The sequence below is a fragment of the Bos javanicus genome, chromosome 11 (assembly GCF_032452875.1).
Source record: "Bos javanicus breed banteng chromosome 11, ARS-OSU_banteng_1.0, whole genome shotgun sequence".
NCBI lineage: Eukaryota > Metazoa > Chordata > Mammalia > Artiodactyla > Bovidae > Bos > Bos javanicus.
Genome location: NC_083878.1, coordinates 30,008,569 through 30,032,359, shown reverse-complemented (window position 1 = coordinate 30,032,359; position 23,791 = coordinate 30,008,569). Strand labels below are relative to the sequence as shown.

General features: G+C 41.1%; 2 protein-coding genes and 1 long non-coding RNA gene across 6 annotated transcripts in view; 2 read left to right on the top strand and 1 right to left on the bottom strand.

The window, feature by feature from the left end:
* The window catches only part of FBXO11 (F-box protein 11), a 112,218-nt gene extending 110,857 nt beyond the window's left edge, over window positions 1-1,361 (top strand). For all 3 annotated transcript variants that reach the window (XM_061432296.1, XM_061432295.1, XM_061432297.1), the window contains one exon: window positions 18-1,361. In XM_061432296.1, the coding sequence (XP_061288280.1) occupies window positions 18-147 (130 nt within the window). In that variant the 3' untranslated portion in view covers window positions 148-1,361. The remainder of the gene's footprint in view (window positions 1-17) is intronic.
* Window positions 1,328-22,624, bottom strand: MSH6 (mutS homolog 6). Of its 2 annotated transcripts, XM_061432293.1 has the most exons (10): window positions 22,371-22,624; window positions 11,954-12,156; window positions 9,087-9,256; window positions 5,112-7,656; window positions 3,853-4,121; window positions 2,752-2,869; window positions 2,467-2,556; window positions 1,888-2,042; window positions 1,605-1,804; window positions 1,328-1,498 (listed from the first exon to the last, which is right to left on the bottom strand). In XM_061432293.1, the coding sequence occupies exons 1-10, from the start codon at window positions 22,622-22,624 to the stop codon at window positions 1,417-1,419; spliced, it is 4,086 nt and encodes a 1,361-aa protein (XP_061288277.1). In that variant the 3' UTR covers window positions 1,328-1,416. The 2 variants fall into 2 exon arrangements, with proteins under 2 accessions (XP_061288277.1, XP_061288278.1); XM_061432294.1 differs by lacking the exon at window positions 1,328-1,498 and having other exon boundaries at window positions 1,627-1,791; window positions 11,954-12,153.
* On the top strand, window positions 9,252-23,206 carry LOC133256991 (uncharacterized). Its single transcript, XR_009739365.1, has 2 exons — window positions 9,252-11,112; window positions 15,212-23,206. It is a non-coding gene; the product is annotated as an uncharacterized LOC133256991 (long non-coding RNA).
* The last annotated feature ends 585 nt before the right edge of the window (window positions 23,207-23,791 follow it).

Below are 23,791 nucleotides of genomic sequence, written 5' to 3'. Positions count from 1 at the left end.
TTCATATTTTGTTTTAGGTTTTTCTGTGACTGTGGTGCTGGAACACTGTCTAATCCTTGTACGTTAGCTGGTGAGCCTACACATGATACAGATACACTATATGACTCTGCTCCACCTATAGAATCTAATACATTGCAGCACAACTGAATACCTTCCCTAAAGAAAAAGTCCTGCCATTCTAACATCATAACTTAAAACGTTTTGGTTTTTTTTTTTTTTTTTGAAGATTTAAAATATTTGCCCATGCTACAGGAAGAGACTGTATTAAAAATGGATACACAAGGTCAGTTGACACTATGAAGCTCAAGCTACCAAAAAGAAAGTGGCAATATATTGACTCAGGATCTCAAAGCTGGGTGTTTTAGCATTACTGTGTAAAGACTTTTGAAGGGACAGAAGTGAAGAAAATAAGCTTCAATTTTGTACAGATACCAACTTCTGGAAAAAAAAGCTGGTGTTTTTACAACTAGCATTGAATGCAGTCCAACTTGCAGTAGTACTACTCTTCAATAGACAAGCAGCTTTGTTGCTGCTTTTACGGACGTGGGTACCAATTGCTTTTGTAATATGGTAAAAATGTGAGCTAGCACTTCTGCGTTTATTTTGATTTTTTTTTAACATGTATTCAGATTGAGAAATATGATTTTAATGCTTTAATCTCATGTAGTTTGTTTTTAATTTCAAGCAAAATCTTATTGTACTTGAATGTGCCCTGTTTTGTTAGCACACCTAGACTTGCTGTAACTGTACTCATGTCCCAGTATGTACGTTCTTTCTATGAAAGAGAAAACACTAATCTTAAATTATATCCAGCAATGTTTCTGGTATCCTTTAAGAAAAGTTAAGACTATTATTTCCTTCCCTTCCCTGTGCAGCATTCAAAATCACCCCTAGAAAGAGTGAGTGTTTTAATGAGACTTCCTAGGAAGGGATGCACTGTAAAACAAAAGTATTCTTGTAACTCAGTTTTGTGAAAGGTAAAAACTACTATGTTTTAAAAGTACACTTTAGAAAGTCTCTTCAAAACAGTCCTGTATTTGAACTCTGTTCATAGTTTTTTTTTGAACAGTTTAGACAAATTGCTGGAAATTAAAACAATTTCCCGCATTAAGCTGAGACAAGTATATATACAGCCCTATACAGTTTCATAGCCCCCCCCCCCCTCCATTTATGTGTATTGGTGACAGTGGGTATAAACAGCCTGAAAGTGTATGCATGTACCATAACATCTAGACTTAATATATTGTGGAGTATTCAATAACCATTATGTAGAAGGTAGATAAGAATTAAAAGGGTTTAATTTCCTAGAAAGAAAATGGAAAAATGGTCATTTTTAAAAAATAAAGTTTATTAGATCATAATGTTGTCTGAATTTACCACCTTTGTCAAAAGTGAACTCAAAGCTTGCAATGTAGTCTATAATTCCTCAATCAAAGTCAGCAACTTATGGACAGCATCAGCATCCACAGTAGACCTTTCACTAGCCAAACAAACCTCCCTTAAAATTAAAAAAAATAAAGTTAGTTTGCATTTTTCACAGTGCACCATCCACCCCTTTACTGTTTTTGAAACCGCGTGGTAAAGTTATATCCAATTATAGTTACCGAAATAACCGCAGTGACTGAGTCATCTTCTCAAATTCTCTTGCTTTTCTATGTCCCTTTTGAATAACCTCCTCTGGAAGATTAGCAAGCCTTGCTGCATTAAAACCATAGCTTTTCGGACAGGCTCCTTTAATGAATTTATAGAGGAAGGTAATAGTCTCCTGGCTGGGATCTTCACATTCATTTTCTACCATGCATGCCTAAAAAAGAAAAATTACATGCTGGCAATGGAAGGACCCATTCAAAAACGGACACAATTTTTGAATAAACAATTCATACATACCATGTGTCCTAGGCGCACTGCAACATTTTGAGAATAATCTTCAACTAATGAATGGTAGTGGGTGGAAAACAACGTACGACACTTTATGTTCTCAGCAAGTTCTTTCACAACTGCGTTTGCTATTGCTGTCCCATCGAATGTTGCGGTACCTCTTCCTATGAAAATATACGTAACTGTACATTATACAGTCTGCCATATTACATTCCAAAAAGGACAGGCCTCAGAATTGTTTTAAAATGTACTGAGTATCGGCTTAGTACATCCAAAAGCACTCTGTAACAGGCCCTCTCTAGCTAAAGTAGGCCTTCTTATCAGCCCTTGGAGTTCAGGAATACTATTCAAGTGCCACTATGCTTCAGAAACTTCCTTTTAGTTCACTTTAAATAGCCTTATTATCCAATTATCCCTGTATTATAATTTAAATTTTAAAAGGATTTAGAAATTGCCACCTTAGTGCCAACTGTGGGGGTCTATGGACAAAGGTGGGTATATTCATATTCTTTAAGAAATGTGTCCCTCAGACCATTTTCCAGAAAAATAAGTCTTTGTACTAATGTTTTAGAAATTTTAATGTCTTACCTAATTCATCCACAAGCACCAGAGAATGTGCTGTTGCATGTGTAAGTATACTGGCAGTTTCACTCAATTCAACAAAAAATGTACTTTCACCTTAAAAAAAAAAAAGTGATCAAAATGAGAATCCTCTTTTAACAGCAGAAACATCTTTTAGGTGTATCATTCGAATCTTATCAACTACCCAGCGGTACTAAAGATTAAATTTTACAAAAAGATTACTTTTAGTATGTTAAAACTTGCATAAATGAATTGTCAAATAACAGAGCCTTAGGTAGAAAAATAACTCACCTGACATTATTCTGTCTGAGGCACCAAGTCTAGTAAACACTCTATCAATTGGTGTGAGCCTACACACTTCAGCTGGTACGTAACAGCCCATCTGGGCCATTATAGCTAATAGGCCAGCCTGTGAATGAAGAAGGAAAAAGTATTTTATGACTGATATTAAGAGATAGAGATATCTATGTATATCCAGAAGACAGATAATAAGCCAAGCTAATAAACATTAATTAGAAGTCAGGCACTCTTAAAAAAACAATCTTCACAATCATGTAGGAAAAGTGAGGCCAAGGGCCTAACTGGCTTTAAAACCTCAGAACATACACACTAACCCACTACACTAGTGATTGATTCTCAACTCTGGCTGAACAGTAGGATTAAAACTGCTGATGCCTAGAACCCACTGCAAACCAAACAATTTCAGAGGATGAATACACCCCAACTCCCAGGTACTTTTTTTGTTGTGCTCTCTAGATAATTTTGATTTAAAATGAAAAGGTTAAAAACCTTTACTGCTCCTCTCCAGTCAGCAAATTTGTATAAAGTATATAATACAGTACAGTAGAATAAGAGGGTCAGCAAAAATTTTTTGTCAAGGGCCCAGTGTCTCTGTTACATTTTTTCTAAACCTAAATCTAAATCATGTTTAGCTCAGTAACTAGCCAACCCCTGACAGGTTAGGAAAATACATTTACTGTCTTCCCTAAAAGCAGTTCCCAACAGTTAACTAAAGGTCATGAATTATATTTGTTTTCCTGTATGAACAAGTGCAATGGTTCTAAGGTTTCCTAGAAATGAACCTAATTTAAGAACAAATGTACATTTGTATAATTTTCTTTCATTATGAATACATCTAACCTTCAAAGGAAATGGATGCAAAGTCAGGGCTCATAAAAGTCATGGCCTGAACCAACTTCACCTTCTTAACTGAAGTACTTCCTTTAACATCAGGCAAATATTTGACCAATGAAATGAACACAGTTCATGACTTAAGGAGTTTTCCTCTGCTTACCAGTAAGTCAGTGACTATCATGAGCTTTTTGGGAAACAATGGCTTAAATGTGTAATAAATTCACTCAAAGTTTTGTAACACCGTTTGTAACACTTTACCTGTCTCATAAGTGTAGACTTGCCTCCCATATTTGGTCCAGTAACAAGCACACAATAAGCTTTGCCATTTTCCTCCTCCTCTTCCTCACAGCCTATTAGAATGTCATTAGGAATAAAGTCATCACCAAAAAAAGTCTTCGTAATGCAGGGATGGCGTGATCCTTTAAGGTCTAGAAAGGGAGGAGTATCTTCTTCTGGCAACAGAATTATTGGACGACACATAGGACCATCACCCCCTCGACTGTAGTTGGTCAGGCACAATAACACATCTGGTAAAGAGAGGACAAAAGTGAGGCTTCATTATTTTTGAGATAACCAACAAAGGCCCAACTTCTATAAAAAGTCTTTCAGAAATGCTTTTTTAGTGGAGGTAGCATGTTCCACTTTAGAAAAGGCAGATTTTTTTCTGTAAGTAGACACTGCAGTGACATTGTTCTAACTGCACAGTATACAAACTGCTTTGTTAATGGATTCATTAGCTGGAAATGAGTCATCAGCCTAAATGTTTTACATGTCTTTGTTACAGTACTTCATTACTTCATTATTAAAATGAGAAATAACATCTAGTTTCAGCTTAAGAAATCTATCCCCTCAAAGTAGAAATTGTCAAAACACAGGAAAAAACCCTCAGAACTAAAAAAACACTTCAAAACTCTAAAATAAGCAAAGGCTTCAAAATAAGTTGGCCATGAAGTTTAAAGAAAAAGGAAATTATTTAGGAAACTGAAGAGGTTACGTAATTACAAATACATAAACCTGGGCTCTCAGAAATAAACTCAGAAAAGTAGGTGTGATAACTTGGGCTAAGAGAACAAGTAAAGATTAAAATCTTTTCAAATATGTGTGTAGAGTGTAAAACAAAGGTCAAGGGATAGTTTTAAATTAACATAACATCGTAGCTTGGGACTTCCCTGGTGGTTCAGTGGTGAAGGCTCCGTGCTCCCAGTACGGGGCACAAGTTCCATCCTTGGTTGGGAGCTAGAGCCTGCCTGCTGCTGCAGCAATCACAAGTGCCACAACTAAGACCTGCAGCAGGTCTTAGAACATAATGTTCTATGCACCTTTCAAAAACAGCTGAAAAGCAACATTTCTCAAATACTATAAATTCAACTGAAATTTGATCAAAACATATACCCATTACTTGAGTTTAGGGTTATGAGTCAATGGGGACTTTCCAGTGGGCTATAATTTCAATATAAAACTGGCACCCAGGGCATCACTAACTAAAGCTTTAGGAACAAACCTGTTGAAAGCCTTACCCAACACTGCGATGCACTCCACAGCAGCCTGCCAGTCCTTGTAATTTTTATCAAAGTTATAGAACAGTCGCCTCATGCAGTCCTTTAATGATGCGTCTCTCCGTTCTTCGGCATTTATCAGATTACCCAACTTCTTCTCAATTGTTTTGGTCCAGTATCGTTTACAACCCTTTTTGGTGGATTTCAACTCATATTCTTCTGGCAAATTACGGGTGATGAAATTCTCTGGAATTTCCAACTGGTAACGATTCCTACCAATTCCCCAGTAAACTATGGTTCTACAGCCAATTCGACTGCGCTGTTTCTCCAAGTATTCCAGGAGGCTCTGTTCATTTTCTCTTATGTCAGCAAGAGCTTGGTCATAATCAGAGTCAAATCCTGCTTTGGGAGTAATCAGTCCAGTCTTTCGAGCCTTTTCATGGTCAAAGGCTGTATCCCATCGGTTCAGTTCTGAAGTCAAATCAGGAAAGCGCCCTTCAGGACTTTTTGTCTGCAGAGTAAGGACCTGCTTGAGGATTTTAGACTTAAAGTCATCAATGACTTCTTCCATAATCCCTATAATTTTACATATTACTTTGAATCCTTCCAGAGCAGAAAGAAAATCAATAATCTTTTTTTTGCTGTATGTGGTTTCTTCATACATTATAGCCCTGCTATCTGGGTGGTTCTGGCTCTTGAGGGGAGACCCAACATTATGAATTTTACTCAGGAGTCTCTCAAGGTCTGGAAGCTTCTTAAGAAGGTCTACAACCTCAGAGATTTTGTCAGGCACAACCATTAGGTCTTCTATGGCATCCAGGCGATCATTGATCGCATGAGGGTTACAGAGTGGGGCACAAAGCCACTGCTTTAAGAGCCGTTTACCAAAGGGAGTATGGCAGGTGTCAATCTTCTCTAACAAGGTCCCTTCAGTAGAACCGTTTGTTCCATTCAGAAAAATCTCCAAGTTGTTTAATGTCACAGCATCTAGCACCATTCGTTGATTGGCTTTAGCAAAGACAGCACCAGGTCTTGTAGCATGGACCATGTCAGAATCCAAGGGAACATATTCTTCAAAATTAGCCATTGATAAAAGCTCCTGATCAATAAGGCATTTTTTGAGGTAGAAGACACAACCACCAAGAGCAGAGAGGGCTAATTCACTCTTCTCTCCTGGTGTCAATCCAATAGAATCTGACTCCGAGGTCATACCTTTAAGCACCTGGGGTAGCATCACCCCACCGTCCTCATTTAACTTGTCTGTAAAATATCCTTCTTCAAGGAGAGTTCTCAAAGTTTTGGCTGCATCCCAAAACTGGGAGCCCGGTATCAGACCTTCCTGAAGAGAAGAGGATAATGAACTCTTGAGAATCATCTTAGTATCCATTGAGAGATTTCCCTTCTCAAATAAGACTTGTACTGGAGGATAGTGTGCCACTAAAGTCCTAAACCTGGAACAATGGCGATCATCTGAAAACTGACCTATGAAGAACCTCCCTAGAGAGGTATCAACAAAGCATACTCCATACACGCGAGTGTGGCCAGAAGACTCCTCTTCTTTCTCTTTGAGGCTAAGAAGGTATTTACTGTAGTTCTCCGAGGGGTCACCTTCCAGCACACTGTAGGTCTGTGTACCCTTCGTAATGATCCTACAGATCTCCCTCCGCACCACTCTGTCATACTTAGATATGTGTGCCATTTTTCGGCATCGTGCCTCCATCATTTCTGGGGTCTCAGTCTGTTCTACTCGTGCTACTTTATAGCCCTTCTGGACCAGGGAATCTGAGTATCGGCCAAATGCAATTTCAGGGAAACCAGAATGGGCCCAGTTGCCTTTCATGAATACCAGCCCTAGTTCACTGACCCCAATAAGAGCATCCATGTGGTACATCTCATAAAACTTCCCCACTTTATAAAATATGACCAGATCAAAGTTCTGAGACTTAATTTGCCACCACTTCCTCATCCCAGGAGTACAGGAATTAAGGAAATCCTCGGGCACATAGAGTGTGGATGCATCAAAATCAGGGTGATCAGGCCGCCTCCTGTGCACATCTCTTCTCTTTTCCTCCTTAAGCCACTCTAAAGTTTCATGATACCAGACAGTGGGGCGATTACTGTCATCACATCCCCCACTAATGTGGGCTTGGGGTTCAGAATTTTGAGGGACAGAGAAAGCACTCAAAGTATTCTTGGTTTCTGATGAAATGCCAGTTGCTCGTTTGGTGGCTGAAGGCATTTCCTTCCTTGAACTCTTCCTCTTGAGGGAACCATTCCCAGTTACCATTCTCTTCCGCTTTGGAGCAACTTTGACGGGGGTGTCCAGGCCTTCACTATCACTGTCCCCCACGCCACTGCTTATTTCATCACTGCTTGCTTCCTCCTTAGTGTCTGGCTTGAATTCCACATCAGAGCCACCAACGTCACTCTCAGAGTCTGATATGACCCTTCGTTTTTTTATTTGTCGGCTACTTCGTCTGGATCCTTGCACCTTTGGCCTCACTTCCTCTTCACTCTCAATGTCATTTTCCTCTTCACTCTTATCTGATGTGTAAGTGGCACCTACCTGAGAGACAAAGAATATTTTAAAATATAAGAGTAAAATTTGGAAAAATGACAATATTGCTAGGGAATCTCTCTCAATATGCTACAGCTTCATATATCAAGAGAAGAACCCACCTTCAGAAATAAACTATTTTCTTTCTCAATGGATAGCAATTTCAGTTTCACCTAAAATTAATACAAATATCACAATACAGGATTAAGTGATTCTGTCATGAGAGTTCTTTCCTATTCAATACTAATTAAGTCCTTAGGATGACCATACATGACAATACCCATAGGTGATGTCCTCATTAACAGTCACAGCTGTAGAAAAAACTTGTCTTTCTTCCAGGGTCATCTCTCCTCTTACAGTTGAACATATAAAGTTTACCATTCTATAAATTACTTGCAATTAAAAAAAAAAAAAAAAAAACAGTAATCATTCTAGTTCTAGTCCTTGCTCCTCCACAAACCAGCTCTATTTTTTTTCAGCAAGCCACGTTCAGTTCTCATAGACCTCCCTCATATGTAAAGTAGTTACACGGTTAAATGATTTGTCATTACTACCCAGATCTAAACATCTGATTAATGTTATGATCCCTGGTCTCAACCTCAAAAATAAGATTAAAAACATTTCTTTCTCTCTTTTTGCTTTGGCTGCGCTTGTTCTTAGTTGCACTAATCGGCCTTACTTGTTGTATGTGGGCTCTTAGTTCCTGATGAGGATCGAACCCAGGCCCCCAGCTCTGGGACCACCACTGAAGTGCCAGTTTCTCTTAAAATATGTATTTTATATGCCTATCTCATATAGAATAGAATAAAACAAAATCAAGCAGCTTATAGATGACTCTGTTTAAGCACATCTCATTAATTTACTAAATTAGAAAATAATGTTTAAGTATACCCATTATTTGTTCATTTAAGATTTAATTCACTGAAAGTGACAATTAATATTTGAAACCAAGGTTGTCTTTCAACTTTTTCTTACCAATCTAAAATACAACAAAAAAGCACTAGAACATAAAACTGGATAATTTCCACACCCTCATACAGAAAGTTACTATCAGACACCACAATCAATTTTATCACCATGTCCCACTGTCCCTAGCTCTCTATACTGGTTACCAAAAGGGTATTCCCTCCTATAAGCATGTGTGTTTCCAGCAGACTTGAGAACTTAAGTAAAAAAGGGTGCTAGACTGCTGAGGACTCTAAGTAATTGAATATGATCAGAGGTGTAAGAAAATGTGTGTATGAGTACCAAACACAAGCTCCGGGAGTCGGTGATGGACAGGGATGCCTGGCGTGCTGCAGTCCATGGGGTTGCAAAGAGTTGGACATAACTGAGCAACTGAACTGAAATAAATAGGAAATTACCACTCTAACATGTCCCTCCCTACTTTTCAACATTTTCCAAACAATAGTAACAACTGCCTGTTAGCAGTGTCCCACCTCCGTCTCTTCTTCCTCCTCTGGCTCTGAGGGCTCATCACATACTGCCAACTCAAGCCTCTTAATCTTGTCTTTATTCAAGGCTTCATCTGCACGTTGCATTGCTCTGAGTATTTCAGGCTTTGCACTATAAAAATGACCTCCTTTCTGGGCTTCCTTTGAATGTGAACCTAAAAAACAAACATGTATTTATTTATAAATAAGAACAGTTCGCTGGACATTTGGCTCAATGTATAACACTTGCCCTAACGAACAAGAATGATAACCATCAAGGTGTTTTGTTTTGCCAAAGGCGCATGGGATCTTAGTTTCCCGACCAGGGATGGAACCTGTACCCCTGCAATGGAAGTGCAGTTTTAATCATTAGGCTGCCAGGGAAGTCCTTCAGGTATAATTTTTAATGTCCCATTATTTTTGATTGATATAGATAAGATCAATAAAGCCTTCACAGAAAGAATTTTCAGGGTAAAACTATCAGTGAAACTGGAATTACCTATTTTACCTCCTGTAAGTTACCTTAATTGTTGGTTCACCCAGGACCACTCTCTCTTCCAGAAAGACCTCAGACTGTGGACCCTAAAACCATACCTCTTCGGGTGAGGCATAAGATGTAAAGGAGATTTGAGACCCTTTTTAAAAGACATTGCTTAAGGAAGGCAAAAACTACACTGTAACTTAAATGAAGCAATGACATTAACAATAAGTTTGTTCCCAAGGTAGGTAGTTAGATAAGACAGATTTTTAAAAAAATTCTACTCTAAGGAGCCCTAAATTTTGGGAGGATAATAACCCAGGACAGACTTTAAAGTTTTTTCAAAACAGTTGCATCAAAAATGTCTTGCTCTGTTTTAAAGTAAAACTTTTCCTTTATTCATTTCATTTCAAAGAGCTATAGTATTAAATGACATGTCTATCCACTGAGCAAAAGGTTAGATATAGACAATTATAATGGTACAGAATTGTTTTAATTCTTTTCCAAGAGGCCTAACTAGGAATGTCTGTTTTCTTCTACCTGAATGTAACAGCTGCAAATCAAACCTGAATTTGTCTAACAGATCCAAACATTACATTACTCCCTCCTTTCAGTATACTAAAACTGATGGGACATCCTAAATTTCCATGGAATTAGCAACTTTTATGAGCTGCCTAAAACAAAGCTGCAATTTCTTATTTCTCTAAAGAGCTGCACCAAAACTACAAACTGCAGCAGTCAAAATCATTAAGAGTGGCTGTGAACTTTCCCAAAGTGCCTGTTACAGCTGTGCTCACCCTGCCGATCTAGTATCAATCACCACCATTCCCCAAAACCTCTAATGCAAACTACAACCCTAAGACCATCCCCCCGACCAAAAGCCTACTGTTTTCATGCACACCTCTTTGTGGATTTATTCACATAAACGTTTTGCAACAATTCGGAAATTTAAAGGGCAAAGAGCAATATGCACATCTTTATAAAATAATTACAACATAAACTTTTGATCTCTTTTTAGTCATCTTTTGCCAAGGCTTGGTTTAGCATCTCAAAATTAGTCCTGGAAAAAGACCTCATTTATCATCTGGTCCAACTTGCATATAAGCAAACAGAAGTTACTTTGGCCAAGATTATACAGCAAATTAATGGAGAAGACTAAAGTAAATTCTCTTACTCTGTTCTCGCCCTGCACATCAGGTTTCTACACAGGCCTATCTGCCCTGCAGGATGAGGAGTGATACGACCAAAAGGGCATGATTCCCAGGCTTCTGGGAAACTGACCACTGTTCTGATTCCAAGATACTGAATTCAGCAATGTCCTAGCCAGGAGTCTGAAGATAATGGAAAAAACCTGTGCATGCCCAGGATGACATGCATCCTGCAATCACCCTGCACATGCACTGCAGGAGACTGACAGGGTGCAGTCAGCCTAGGTGAAACCATACGTGCAGGACTGCTGATGTCTGTGATAAATACGGCTGGGCCTGGGAAGAGTGAGTCAAGGTTCCGGAAGTCTAGTTCTGATGTGAAACTCAACTCAGATGTGCTCATAAGGTGAGCATTTTGAAGCCAAGGTCGCATGCTTCTCCACCTGTCCTAGAGTATGTCACTGATCTATATGTTCTGTATCTTGGCTACACTGTCTTTCTTTTGGAACCTTTTAAGATAGGAACCGGAGAAGACAATGGCACCCCACTCCAGTACTCTTGCCTGGAAAATCCCATGGATGGAGGAGCCTGGTAGGCTGCAGTCCATGGGGTCACTAAGAGTCGGACACGACTGAGCGATTTGACTTTCACTTTTCACTTTCATGAATTGGAGAAGGAAATGGCAACCCACTCCAGTATTCTTGCCTGGAGAATCCCAGGGATGGGGGAGCCTGGTGGGCTGCCGTCTATGGGGTAGCACAGAGTCGGACACGACTGAAGCAACTTAGCAGCAGTAGCAGCAAGATAGGAACACTTTTTTTCATGTCTGAATCTGGCATTGTCATCCATCAGGAGATCCAATCATGAAGTCCTTTTTCCTTTAAGGGTTTGAAGTGAAGTCGCTCAGTCGTGTCCGACTCTTTGCGACCTCATGGACTGTAGCCTACAAGGCTGCTCTGTCCATGGAATTTTCCAGTCAAGAGTACTGGAGTGGGTTGCCATTTTGATATTGCTATAAGTCGCTCAGAAGGACAGAAATAAAAATTCAACTCCACGCTACAAACTGGCCAAAGATCAGCTACATCTTATCCTTTTCCCATGCTAGACGCTTTTACCACACCCACTCTTAAAATTTATTGGAGTAAAATATGCTTAAATCCACTGTGTAGGAGACACGAACATTCAGACTCACATGTGCGTGGGTTCTATCTTACAAACATACCCAACCTGCAAAGTAAATCTCTTACCTGTATATGGCTTTAATAGCCTTCTGCTAACCCAGCCCCGTGTTGGGCTGTCATCAAAAAACTGTACATGAACTCGGGCAGACTTTCCTTTCTCACGGATGAATGTTCCATCAAAAGGGTGGTTGTAAACCAGGCAAGGCCACCAAGGGTAACCCTCCATCTTGGCCCAAACCAAATCACCTGGTGAGAAGTCACAAGAACTGCTGCCAAGAGAAAATACATAATTTGGTTAATACTTTGTTAAGTTACATTAAAGGCAATTACGACAAACAAGCAGTTCTAAGGAAGGTATCTTAAGACACCTTTGAAATTTTCTGGCATTAATATTCAGGCACAGAAATTCTAAAACTAATGATTTTTTAAAATCAAATTTTCAAGTCATTTTTAAAAATCATAAGCAAATATCACAAGACAACACAAATATAATGGTATTAAAGTTAGAAATTATCTCACAATTATTCAAGGTTTAAAAACTGGCAGAATTCTGATAGACTGGTAATAGCAGGAAAAAGACAAACTCATTGTACATGTGATTCAAATTATTACATCTGTACTACCACATGTATACATTAGGAACAGGATCTGACCCAAAGTATTAATAAAATATCAAGCATAATGCCTAGGCAAATTTGCTATACTTACATTAAAAATTATTTCATTAAAACTTTGCTCCAATGTATTCCAAATACCCCAAAAGCCAGCAGACTAATACCCCTAGCCCATCCCTAAAAATCTAGTTTTGTGGGAAAACTTAAGAGGTAAGTATGTACTGTGCCCAAAATAGTTGTGTACACAACTAGTTGTATAAATAAACCTACAGAATCAACAGGAGATCTAATCTTCACAAAAACTGACTTAGCCCTGAAGATTTCCTGAGAAAGGGAGAGGAGGAGGAGAATTATACAAGAGTCCCTCAGTGATAGAGAGGCCACAACAACTATAAACCCTGCTCCAGTAGTATATAACCATGATTTTCTAAGCCTGCTTAAAGGTTTTCACTGAATAATGACAAATATAAAATAAGTACATTACAAAAGAGAATATTTCAGATATTTTAGAACAATCAGTTAAGGCCACCTTATTCAGGCTCAATCATAAAACTGAAGTATTTCTCTCTTCAAAAAATGTGGATGTGGAAATCCCTATGCTAGACAGAAAAGAAACCAGAACAGGAGCATGGCTTCAGCTGGTGCTTACATCCAGGGCCTTTAAAGTACATTCTTCTTTCAACTTAGAAAACTGTAGTGACCAGCATGAGTTTATAATTATTGCTGTCAAACACCACAGGGGTCATCTTCAAACAGGGAGCTATGTCTGCACAATTCAGGTATCTTAAGTGTTTCCTCATTACTAACATATCCATTTGTTAACAGGAGACAAAGATCCTTATCTCTGTGTGGAACTGTCAAGCAGGCTTTCCCTTAACTTAGCCGGGCAACCACTTAACCACAAAGTCTATCACACTGGGATCAGGAAACCACAAGCTTTCCTTGTATGTTAGGTTCTGAGAGTACCCTAAATTTGTACCCTTTTCTGTTGCTAAAAGAGGAAAATAACCTTTGTCCATATATAAATACACTATCAGAATGGAGTCTGAACTCTATGACAGTAACTTCTAGAAGACTGACCAGAGAGCAAATACATGTTATGCCAATGAACACGTCTCCTCATAGGAAGCATATGTCTGGCTGTAAAGTCTTCAGACATCAGACTACAAACTGTTGGCCAAAGTCGATTTTTCTGACAGGAACCAGTAAGGATACTCATCAGTCCGGCCTGGCTGCCCTTCATCCCTTAAGAGATGAAATTTGATGTGTACATCAAGAAGCCTGAACTCATCACTGGCTAGTCTGAAGCAGTTCCTCCCCTAGGTGAGCTCAGGCTGGCCAAAATGGAGTCAGGTTGCCAGAATGGAGTCAAGTTCACGAAGTGTTCAGTTGCTCAGTCATGTCCAACTCTTTGCAACTCCATGGACTGCAGCACTGCAGGCCTCCTTGTCCATCACCAACTCCCGGAGCTTGCTCAAACTCATGTCCATTGAGTCAGTGATGCCATCCACCCATCTCATCCTCTGTCGTCACCTTCTCCTCCTGCCTTCAATCTTTCCCAGCATCAGGGTCTTTTCAAATGAGTCAGTTCTTCGCATCAGGTGGCCAAGGTACTGGAGTTTTAGCTCCAGCATCAGTCCTTCCAATTCAGGACTGATTTCCTTTAGGATGGACTGGTTGGATCTCCTAGCTGTCCAAGGGACTCTCAAGAATCTTCTCCAATACCATAGTTCAAAAGCATAAATTCTTCCGCACTCAGCTTTCTTTATAATCCAACTCTCACATGCATACATGACTACTGGAAAAATCATGGCTTTGACTAGATGGACCTTTGTTGGCAAAGTAATGTCTCTGCTTTTTAATATGCTGTCTAGCTTGGTCGTAGCTTTTCTTCCAAGGAGCAAGCATCTTCTAATTTCATGGCTACAGTCACCATCTGCAGTGATTTGGGAGCCCCAAAAAATAAAGTCTGTCACTGTTTCCATTGTTTCCCCATCTATTTGCCATGAAGTGATGGGACCGGATGCCATGATCTTAGTTTTCGGAATGTTGAGTTTTAAGCCAACTTTTTCACTCTCCTCTTTCACTTTCATACAAAGTGTTAGTGCTTTTAAAAGTGAAGACTGTTTTCCTTGCCCATGTGAGGGTAAGGACTAAGGTATGGCTAATTCAAAGGTAGCTATTTCATTACATACATGTCTGTAAGAGTTACACATTCTTTAGAAAAGAGTTAGCACATCAGGGACTTTGACAAGAATGAACATCTTGGTGGTACATTTGCAGTTCAAGGGATCAGGATGCCCCAAAACTAACAATTCTGTTTTATCTCTGTGAAGCAACAAAGCACTTGCAAGTATCTCAGATGTCTTAGAAACTAAATATGTAGATCAAAATTCTTAAGCAAAAAATATGAGATGGCCACACTTGCCTCCTGAAAGTTCCTGTCTGTCCTCAATTAAGAGTAACTCAAGTTTCCAGCTGAGACCCAAGACATGGGAGAAAAAACTTTGAGTTCTATACCTTTAACAGTACTAAGTTAATATAGTTTTTATCCCAAAGGAAATCTGAGCTTTCTAAGACTGTTACCTTAAAACTGTCATTTGTATAAAAGCGAACAAACTGTACAACAAATTGTAAAATGATGTTCAAAGGTTTCAAATTGACATAGATTCCTTTCCAAGCAACCAACTTGAAAATGTAATGTCTTTAGGGCTTCTCTGGTGGCTCAGTGGTAAAGAATTCACCTACCAATGCAGCGGACATGGGTTCAAGCCCTGATCTGGGAAGATCCCACATGGGGTGGAGCAACCAAACCCGTGCACAACTGCTGAGCCTGTACACTAGAACCTGCCTGGGAGCTGCAACTGCTGAAACCCGAGTGCCCTGAGCCCATGCTCTGCACAGGAGAAGCCACAGCAATGAGAAGCCGGCACACAGTGCAACCGGAGGGGCCCGTGCTTGCCACAACTAAAGCAAAGCCTTCACAGCAATGGTAGCACAGCCAGAAGTAAATAAACAAAGAATTTTTAAATTTTAATGTCTTTAAATGTATTTGAAAAGCAAATAAATGTGCATCCTCACTAGAGGAAGAAACACATAAAAAGCTAATTACAATCATCAGATCTGTAAAGCTAAAATGCCATCATAAACTGAATTGTTTAAAAACAAAATTGTTTTTTTAACATCACCTCACCCTCAACATAAACTTATACTTTCAGAATCTTATGTATAACTTAACTCTGCTGTTAAGAATTGGGCCGGGTGGGGGAGGCACGGGCAGAATGCATTCCCTGGTGGTCCAGTGGTTAGGACACAAAGCCTTCACTACCTGGAGCAACCAAAAAAAGAAAGCAGAAGTACACTCTAAATGCTAAGACTAAAAATACAGTTAAAAAAAAATGGATAGTTTCCCCAATGTTAAAAGGCTTTTCAGAAAAAAATTCTTTTTAATCTACTGACTTTCTATGTGCAAATGAATTCTTTAAAGTTAATTTAAAATTCTGATCTCTAGTAGTTGTGCAGTCTCCACAAAATATCAAAATAAAAGGAACATAAATTTTAATCCATGCAAATATTCAGACTTTTACCAATACTAATACCTATTTTAAAATATCTAACTATAACTTAAGCATGGGATCACAGTGGAATGTACTATAATTTGAATATCTGCTATTTTTCATACATTGATCCTTAAAGAGCCAGAGGACTTTATAAAATCAGAGATGGATACAAAGCCAGAGATGGCTCTACTTGAAACTTTATTTAACAGTCGTATTCAGACTTCACTGTATTTTAACATTTGGCTCCGTTTCCTGACAATCTTAATACCTTTCTCTTTTCAGATAACTAGGGCTGTGTTAAATATTAACAAGGATCATCAAACCCCATGCAATGCAAATCCAATTTGAAAATATCTAGGCCAAAAAGTCACTTTACAATGTAGAATGGTTCTTCTTGGAGCCCAATGTGAAATCCCAAAATAAATACAGGAATTAGCCTATAAATTAGCCTACTGTCGGGAGCTGTGTTAGGCATTACTGACAAAATGGAGGCACGGCCCCAACTCCTTCTCCTTGTCCCGAAAGCACGGACCCGGGATGAAGGAGTTAGGCCTTGTGATTCTGACTTGTTTTTTCCTCTCCTCGGCTGAGTTGACTGAAAAGAACATTAAGGTGCTTACTGTTCTTGAGAGGAGCATAAGAAGGCACAAAGCCTTCTGCAGCTGTGCTCAGAGAATAATTCATAAAGTTAATCATTGACATTCAAGGTTCCAGGATGAGCACATAGGCTGCAGCTTGAGGCCATGGGAGGAACTGCTATCTGAAACCTATTTGTGAGGGAAATGTTTATGGCAAAGGAATTTACTGAATTTAGGGCTTAGGAATAATTAAGATAGTTAGAAGCTAAAGATTTAAGGAATGTTGTAATGTTAGCATATTTTACTACAGCTGATAGAAATAAGGCATTTTGGAGATATTAGTGGTTAGAAGCCTTTTTAGAGAAAGTGAGCTCAGGATACTAAGGGCAAACAGGATTTAGAAAGATAAGAAATAAACTGAGGAATGTGGTATGCAGCCCAGACATTAGCATGAGTTACAGTGTATTCACAAGGACACATGAGAAGTAGATAAGAGAATCTATGAGGCAGGAACTCCTTCTGAGGGGCAACAATGATTTATGGAGACAACAAATCTGGGTCAGTGGGAACTGAAAATGTCAAACCTCTGACCTAATGCTTTTATAAAAGTATAAAAGAGAATCTTAAGCTTGAAATAAATATGCAGACCAAGAAATATGAATGAGAGGCTCCATCAATACTCGCAGACACTCCTTCAGGCTGATTCCCTGGCTGCTGGAGCTGGACTCTGGCAGCCTACTTTATAAATATGATTCGACTATGATTTTACAAGCGGTTTTTGTTTTCTGGCTGTGCCACACACCTTTGTGGGATTTTAGTCACCCGAGAAAGGACCAAACCGGGCCCTTGGCAGTGAGAGTGTGGAGTCCTGACCACTGGACCACCTGGGAATTCCCTTGTTTTTAAAATGAAAATGTATCTCAAATGTTTGATATTCTTGGGATTTTTAAAGACAGCTTTAAAAAGGTAAGAGGAAAGGTGACAGCTCAGAAAAACAAGTGTAAAACATACAACTAAAACACAACTTCACACCACTAAAAATAAGAAATTACTTAATAAAGCTAAATATATACGAACAATCTTACACTTTTGCTTTAAAAAATGCCATTATTTTTGCTCCCTCTTCAGCCCATTACCTTGGTGTCGATTATTACTTGTGCCCCAAATTTATAAGCAACATTTCTGTCTACTTTTTAAAACAGAATCAGTAGATACAAAAGCAATGCTAGAATTTGCTCCTATAAACAATAAACTTAGACTGGCTATGTGTAAAAAAAATGTGTGTATATAAACACAAGTTTCACAAAGGTGAACATACTCTCAAGCCAACTATCAGTGTTTGTATCTACTTCTCAACGTAGAATATTAGAGTAGAATTCCCCTACCCTCAAATAGCTAATGAGAAAACAGAAGTAACCAGAGAAATTATTACCAAGGGCTCCCATCACACCTACCCACCTACCCATCTACCTGCACCTCTCTGCCCCTCACCTGGCTTTCCTTCCTTCGGCTTGGATAACTATGGCCATCTATCACTTATGCGTGAGGTCTAGGACAACCATATAAATTATCATCCAAACTGGCCTCTAAAACTATTTCCTAAATATTATTAGAAAAGAAGCCTATAAAAAAACTAAAACCAGGGCTCTTTGGAAAGCAGCTCAAGGAGCAGGGACAACTGATAATCGTCATCAGAATGAAAGTTCTGAGATAATGTTATAAGTTATAAACGCCAGCTTAAAAGAGGCTCCTGCTGGCCAAATTAGTGTAACAAGTTCAGCACCTTTTTAGTTATATCGATTAAATAAAATTAAGTCTGTGAAACCAAGTCCACCATGATACTTTTTTAAAAGCCTGAATTCTTTTCTTACAAAAACTAATATCATTACATTAAGTGTGATATTATTTAGAATATATTACTATAAATAGATTTAACTGTATGAAAAGTAGAAGGAAAGGCACCTACAACTAGGGCAGATTGTTACCTTTAACTAAAGGCTCTTAGGGGAAAAAAAAAAAACCTTGTCACGGTCTGACGCACCACTCCTATAAATGAATACAAGGCACACATTTAAAATTTTTTACTGTCCTCATTTCTCATAATCAACAGATAATTATTGAGATTGCAAAAAATAAACCAGCTAAGATTTGCTTTAAAAATCCAGATTAAAAAAAAAAATAAAATTAAAAAAAAAAATCCAGATTTAGGTAGTCAGAAGCCTTCCTCACAGCTCTTTCAATTGTCTTAATAAGCTAGAGGGGACTTCCCTAGTGGGCCAGTGGTTGAAATTTCACCTTCTGATGCAGGGGGTGTGGTTTCCATCCCTGGTCTGGGAGCTAAGATCCCACAGCCTCCTGGCCAAAATACCAAAACAAAACAGAAGCAATATTGCAACAAATTCAATAACAACTTAAATTTTTTTTTAAAAGGCTACAGAAGAAATGAAGTACTGAGAAGCAGGCCCAGAGTGCATAGACATACATCCTGCAGCCATTTACTCAAAGTGATGTCACCTCAACTGCTTCCTCTTTCTCAACCCAGGTGAAAAAAAGACTTTTGCATCACACCTGACAAAGACACTAGGGGAAGGAAAGAAAAAAAGACAAAACACGTTAACACTGGTGCACAAGAGGAAACTGAATGACAAATGACCACTGAAAGATGCTCAACTTCTTCCAACTGACCCCTAGGAAAAGTCCAAACGTTTTTGTAGCCCATAGCAGAGACTGGATCTCCTCATACCTAAGGCTCCAGCCTCCTGTCTTCATTCTCAATTGGCAGGACCCTCCTCTTCCTGCACCAGCTTCCTAAAACCCCCTCACCTCTACAGCAGCTGAGCTAACCTCTATTTACCTATCCTCTGGTCTCAGCCTTAGAGCTGAAAGCCTACCCAGACCCATACATACCCCATCCTCCCCCCAAAGTGAACAGAGCTCACCGGCTCTGCTCCTGCTCTAAAACTGCCTTTTTGCTTGTCCTATTCACTCTTGTATACGGGTTCCACAACACCCAATACTGTGCCTGCCAGAGGAGGTATGTTAACATTTATTAAGTGAAGGCCAAATCTATCTAATGAATGGAGAGCTCTTTAGAAACCTAGAATCAAATGCCAATTTTTCCTGAATACCCTGAAAGCAGTCCTATAGACCTAGTAGGTGGTCAAGTGTAAACAATATTATTCTTTTATAAGTCTTTTATGAGTTTCTAAAATTCAGACCTAAAAAAAAAAAAAAAAAAAAAAACTGCATATGCTATTCAAAATATAAAGCACAACCATACAACAAATAATTCCATTCATTTAGAATGGATGCAGGAAGAATCAATTCAAGTTTAGATGAACGTTAATGCTTTGTACATCTCTTACCATGCATCCATTACAGAGGATGCCCATGTAGGGAAGGAAAAAAATTATTTCGGAAAAATATTTAATTTTCACTGGAGTATAATTGATTTACAATGTTGTGTTAGTTTGTGGTGTACAGCTAAGTGAATCAGCTATACTTATACATATAACCCTTTTTTAGATTTCCTTCCCATTTAGGTCACCACAGAGCACTGAGTAGAGTTCCCTGAGTTATACAGGAGGTTCTCATTAGTTATGTATTTTATGCATAGTATCAATAGTGTACATACACATCAATCCCAATCTCGCAATTCATCCCACCCCCAGGGAAAGTATTTTTCCGTCTACCCATCTGAGTTCTTGGCTGAGAAAGGGAACCTGAGTAACACTCCTGGAGATGGCCCACGTTACCACCTTAAACCTCTGTCTTCAGCTATAGACAAAGGAAAGATAGGGGGCCGGGGAGGGAGACCAGGGAGGTTACCAAGAAAAGAATAAAAAACAAGGCTATGTTTGTTATTAAGATTTCAATTCAGTGCCTATGGAATCTCCCTTTTCTTCTTTGTACAGAGAGGCAGGCATCCTTACAAATGGAGATTTCCCTTTTAAATGTAAATTTCCCTTACAGAAGAATAACTTCTAGTGTTCTCAAAGCTTCTCCCATATCTTCCCCTTCTCAAAAAATACTCAGCTCAAAATAACCTCTATGCCAAAGACACATTCTGGGGTGGCAAATCCTGCCACTTGTCGGGCAACTACATAAACTTCCTGAGAGGGTCGCTTGGAGGAAGGTAACACTAATTACAGCCGCACTTTGAAAAATCTGTGGGACGCCTAAAACGCAAGGCATTCGAAATCAACTACTCAGCTCTCTGATCTTGAATGTGTGCTTTTTTTTTTTTTTTTTTTGTACCACTATTTCACCCTTTCAGACGGCTGCCATTACACTTTATGCCTAATGCAATACACGGGATACAGTAAGTGCGAGCTTTTCAAAATGTCGCCCGCTACTTCAACAAAGGCCAGCCAAACCCTGAAACACCACCAAACTGCCTAGGAGAGGAAGGCACCGCCGGGCAAGCTTCCCCTTTATCACGTTCGTATCCCTCTCCCAGAGCCCTATCAAGGCCTTTGGGGGCTCTCAATTCAGGAAAAAATTACAGTCCCACATCCTCCCCTGAAATCCCCAACAAAAGATGCACTATTTCGGGGAGTGCTTTCGGTCTAGTGGTTAGGATTCCGCGCTGTCACTGCCATGGCCCAAGTTCAATCCCTAGTCCCCGAACTTAGATCCCGAGAGCTTTCCTGGTGAGGCAAAAAAAAAAAAAAGACGCACTATTTCTTAAACTAATATTATTTTCAACTCGCATAATACTTCAGGTGTCAAAATTAACATTCAGCTTTCCATCTGTTTTGATGCATATGCAATCTATCTACACGTTGACCCAGCTTGGTCCCTGCACTTTCTGCTCCCCGCCCCTGCAATCCTAACTCGGACCAATCAGGCCACTTGGTTTACCAGCTGACACACCCCCGCGCTCTAAACTTGCGGTCCACTCCCCAGTGTTAGTCGCTCAGTAGAGCCTAGACTTTTTGCAACTCCAAGGACTGTAGCCCACCAGGCTCCTCTGTCCATGGAATTCTCCAGGCAAGAATAATGGAGTGGGTATCCATTCGCTTCTCCAGGGGATCTTCCCGATTCAAGGATCGACCCGGGGTCTCCCGCATTGCCGGCAGATTCTTCACCGTCTGAGCCGCCAGGGAGGCCCCAAGATTCCTACAGAAAGTAACACTCACCCACCCCAAGAGCCTACACAGCCACCCCGCCAGAGGCTTCGCATCCGAGGCTCTAATCCAAACACCGAGGGTGTTCCTCGAGCAACTAGCGGGCTCGAAATGGACCATCCCGGCTCTGATGGGGGAACATCCTCCGGATATCCCACTCGAAGCACGCCGCGCCCCGACAACCTGCTGGTTCCCGGCGTCCATCCCTGCCGCGGGCATTCCTCCTTCCTGCCACCCCTCCCCCGCCCGGGGCAGGCGCCACCCCTCCCTCGCCCAGAGGGCGCACCGCGCGCAGCGCAGGCCAGCTCTTTTCTTTTCCCGCCCCACCCCCCAGTACTCCCTTCTCCCCTTTCTCCTTCCTACTCCAAGCACCTTCCACTCCTCCTCCCGCACCTGGCGGACTTCTCCTCCTCCACCTCTGAACTAAGTGCGTCCTCCCCTCCCTGCCAACCCCCTCTCCTTGCACGGCCGATTTCCTCACACCCTGTTTACAAGCTACACCCCCAATTCTCCCTGCAGCCCCACCTCCTCCGAGCCCAGGGCTTGGACGCGCAACCCTAACCCAGCGAGGCCACCTCCCTGCACCCCCCCTACGCCGCTACCTGGCGGGGACCGCAGGGGATGCCGACTTCCGCAGCCCTCCGTTGAGGTTCCTGGCCTCGGCCCGCGACGTGGTACCCGCTGGGGGCTCAGGCCCGGCCTCGTTCCAGGCCGCATCCCCGCCTGGGGAAGGGGAGGCCCCGGTGGCAGCGGCGGCGGCGCTGCTTCCACTTGAGGCTCTGACGGGGGCTTTGTTGGCATTATTCACGGCTGGAGACTTAGGGAAGAAGCTAAACAGCGTGCTCTGTCGCGACATAGCCACAGAGGCCGAGGCTCAACCGCTCTGTCGGACAGAGCCACTAGAGGCAAGGCAGCTACCGCGCGGGGCCTACTGGCGGGAAATCTGGGGGGAGGTGCGCTCCGCGGGAGGAACTCTGGCCCCAGCGGCCAATCGGCAGGCGTCTGGGCGTGCGCGGGCGGCGTCACTGGCGGCGCCACTGGCGGCGCGCGTCCGACCCCGCCCCCTCGGGCGCCAAGAGACGTGGGGAGGGGCGGGGTCACCCCGCCGCTGCGCGGGGCAGTAGCCCGTGGTGCTGCCAGCCGCTCGCGACTAGGCGGGTACCGCTCGGGGCTGGATAGGACTGGAAACCTCGACCCACATAGAACCTGGCGCGGCTGCGGGGCTCCTCACCTCGGAAAGACGTTGGTCTTTGAAAGGGAATCTAGAGTCACCGGAGCTGCGATCACGTAGGGGCCGGTGTGTGCAGAGCGCGTGCACCGCCTAGACAGTACAAGGAGGGTAAGCCCAACGGTCACGGAAAGACCCCCTGCGGAGAAACGCCTGCCAGCGCCTGCGTGAAAATCCTGCGGTTAGATTCCATACCCAAAGAACCGGGGGGGGGAGATCCAGACTTCCAGACTTAAATCAGCAGATCAAGTCTTCTGTTCACTTTCTATTCGCAAAGCATTGCATATAGTAGGTACTTGAATTTTACAATTGAATGCTAAGTGGCAGGTCCTGTAAGAGTTTATGGTGTATTACCACTTACACAGCTTTCCTCTTACGGGCAGCAATCAAATCCAATCATTTTATATAGATTAATTAAATCCTCTCTGTAACCTGTGAGTTAAATACTTCTGGTCCAGTGTTCCTTATCTGAACTCTTGGGCCAGGTGTCTGAAAATGCAGGATTTTTCCTATTTTAGAAAAGTCACAAGGTGTGAGTAAATTCCTATTCTCCAAATTAAAGAAAGAAATTGGAAGACTGACAGGTTTTTGGCCCTAATCCCAGGCCCTGAATAAGTAACTATGGAATCCAGAATCCCAGAAACCAGCCCCAACCAGCAACAGCTGTGCTTTGGTACAAACACATGAAGATCCCCTCGTTGCTTTGTTCAGGAATCTGTTCTGCCCTGCAGTACTCCTTGCTAGGCATATAATAAAGTCAGTTTTGTTTCAGAAGTAGTGTTTGGAATAATCCTT

Excerpts from the sequence above, each read along its gene's own strand:
- MSH6 (XM_061432293.1), bottom strand. The coding sequence starts at position 22,624 with ATGTCGCGACAGAGCACGCTGTTTAGCTTCTTCCCTAAGTCTCCAGCC. Across the intron at positions 7,657-9,086 it reads AGGAGGAAGAAGAGACGGAG|GTAGGTGCCACTTACACATC; the intron begins GTGGGACACTGC and ends TTTGTCTCTCAG. Across the intron at positions 1,805-1,887 it reads CAGTGCGCCTAGGACACATG|GCATGCATGGTAGAAAATGA; the intron begins GTATGTATGAAT and ends TTTCTTTTTTAG.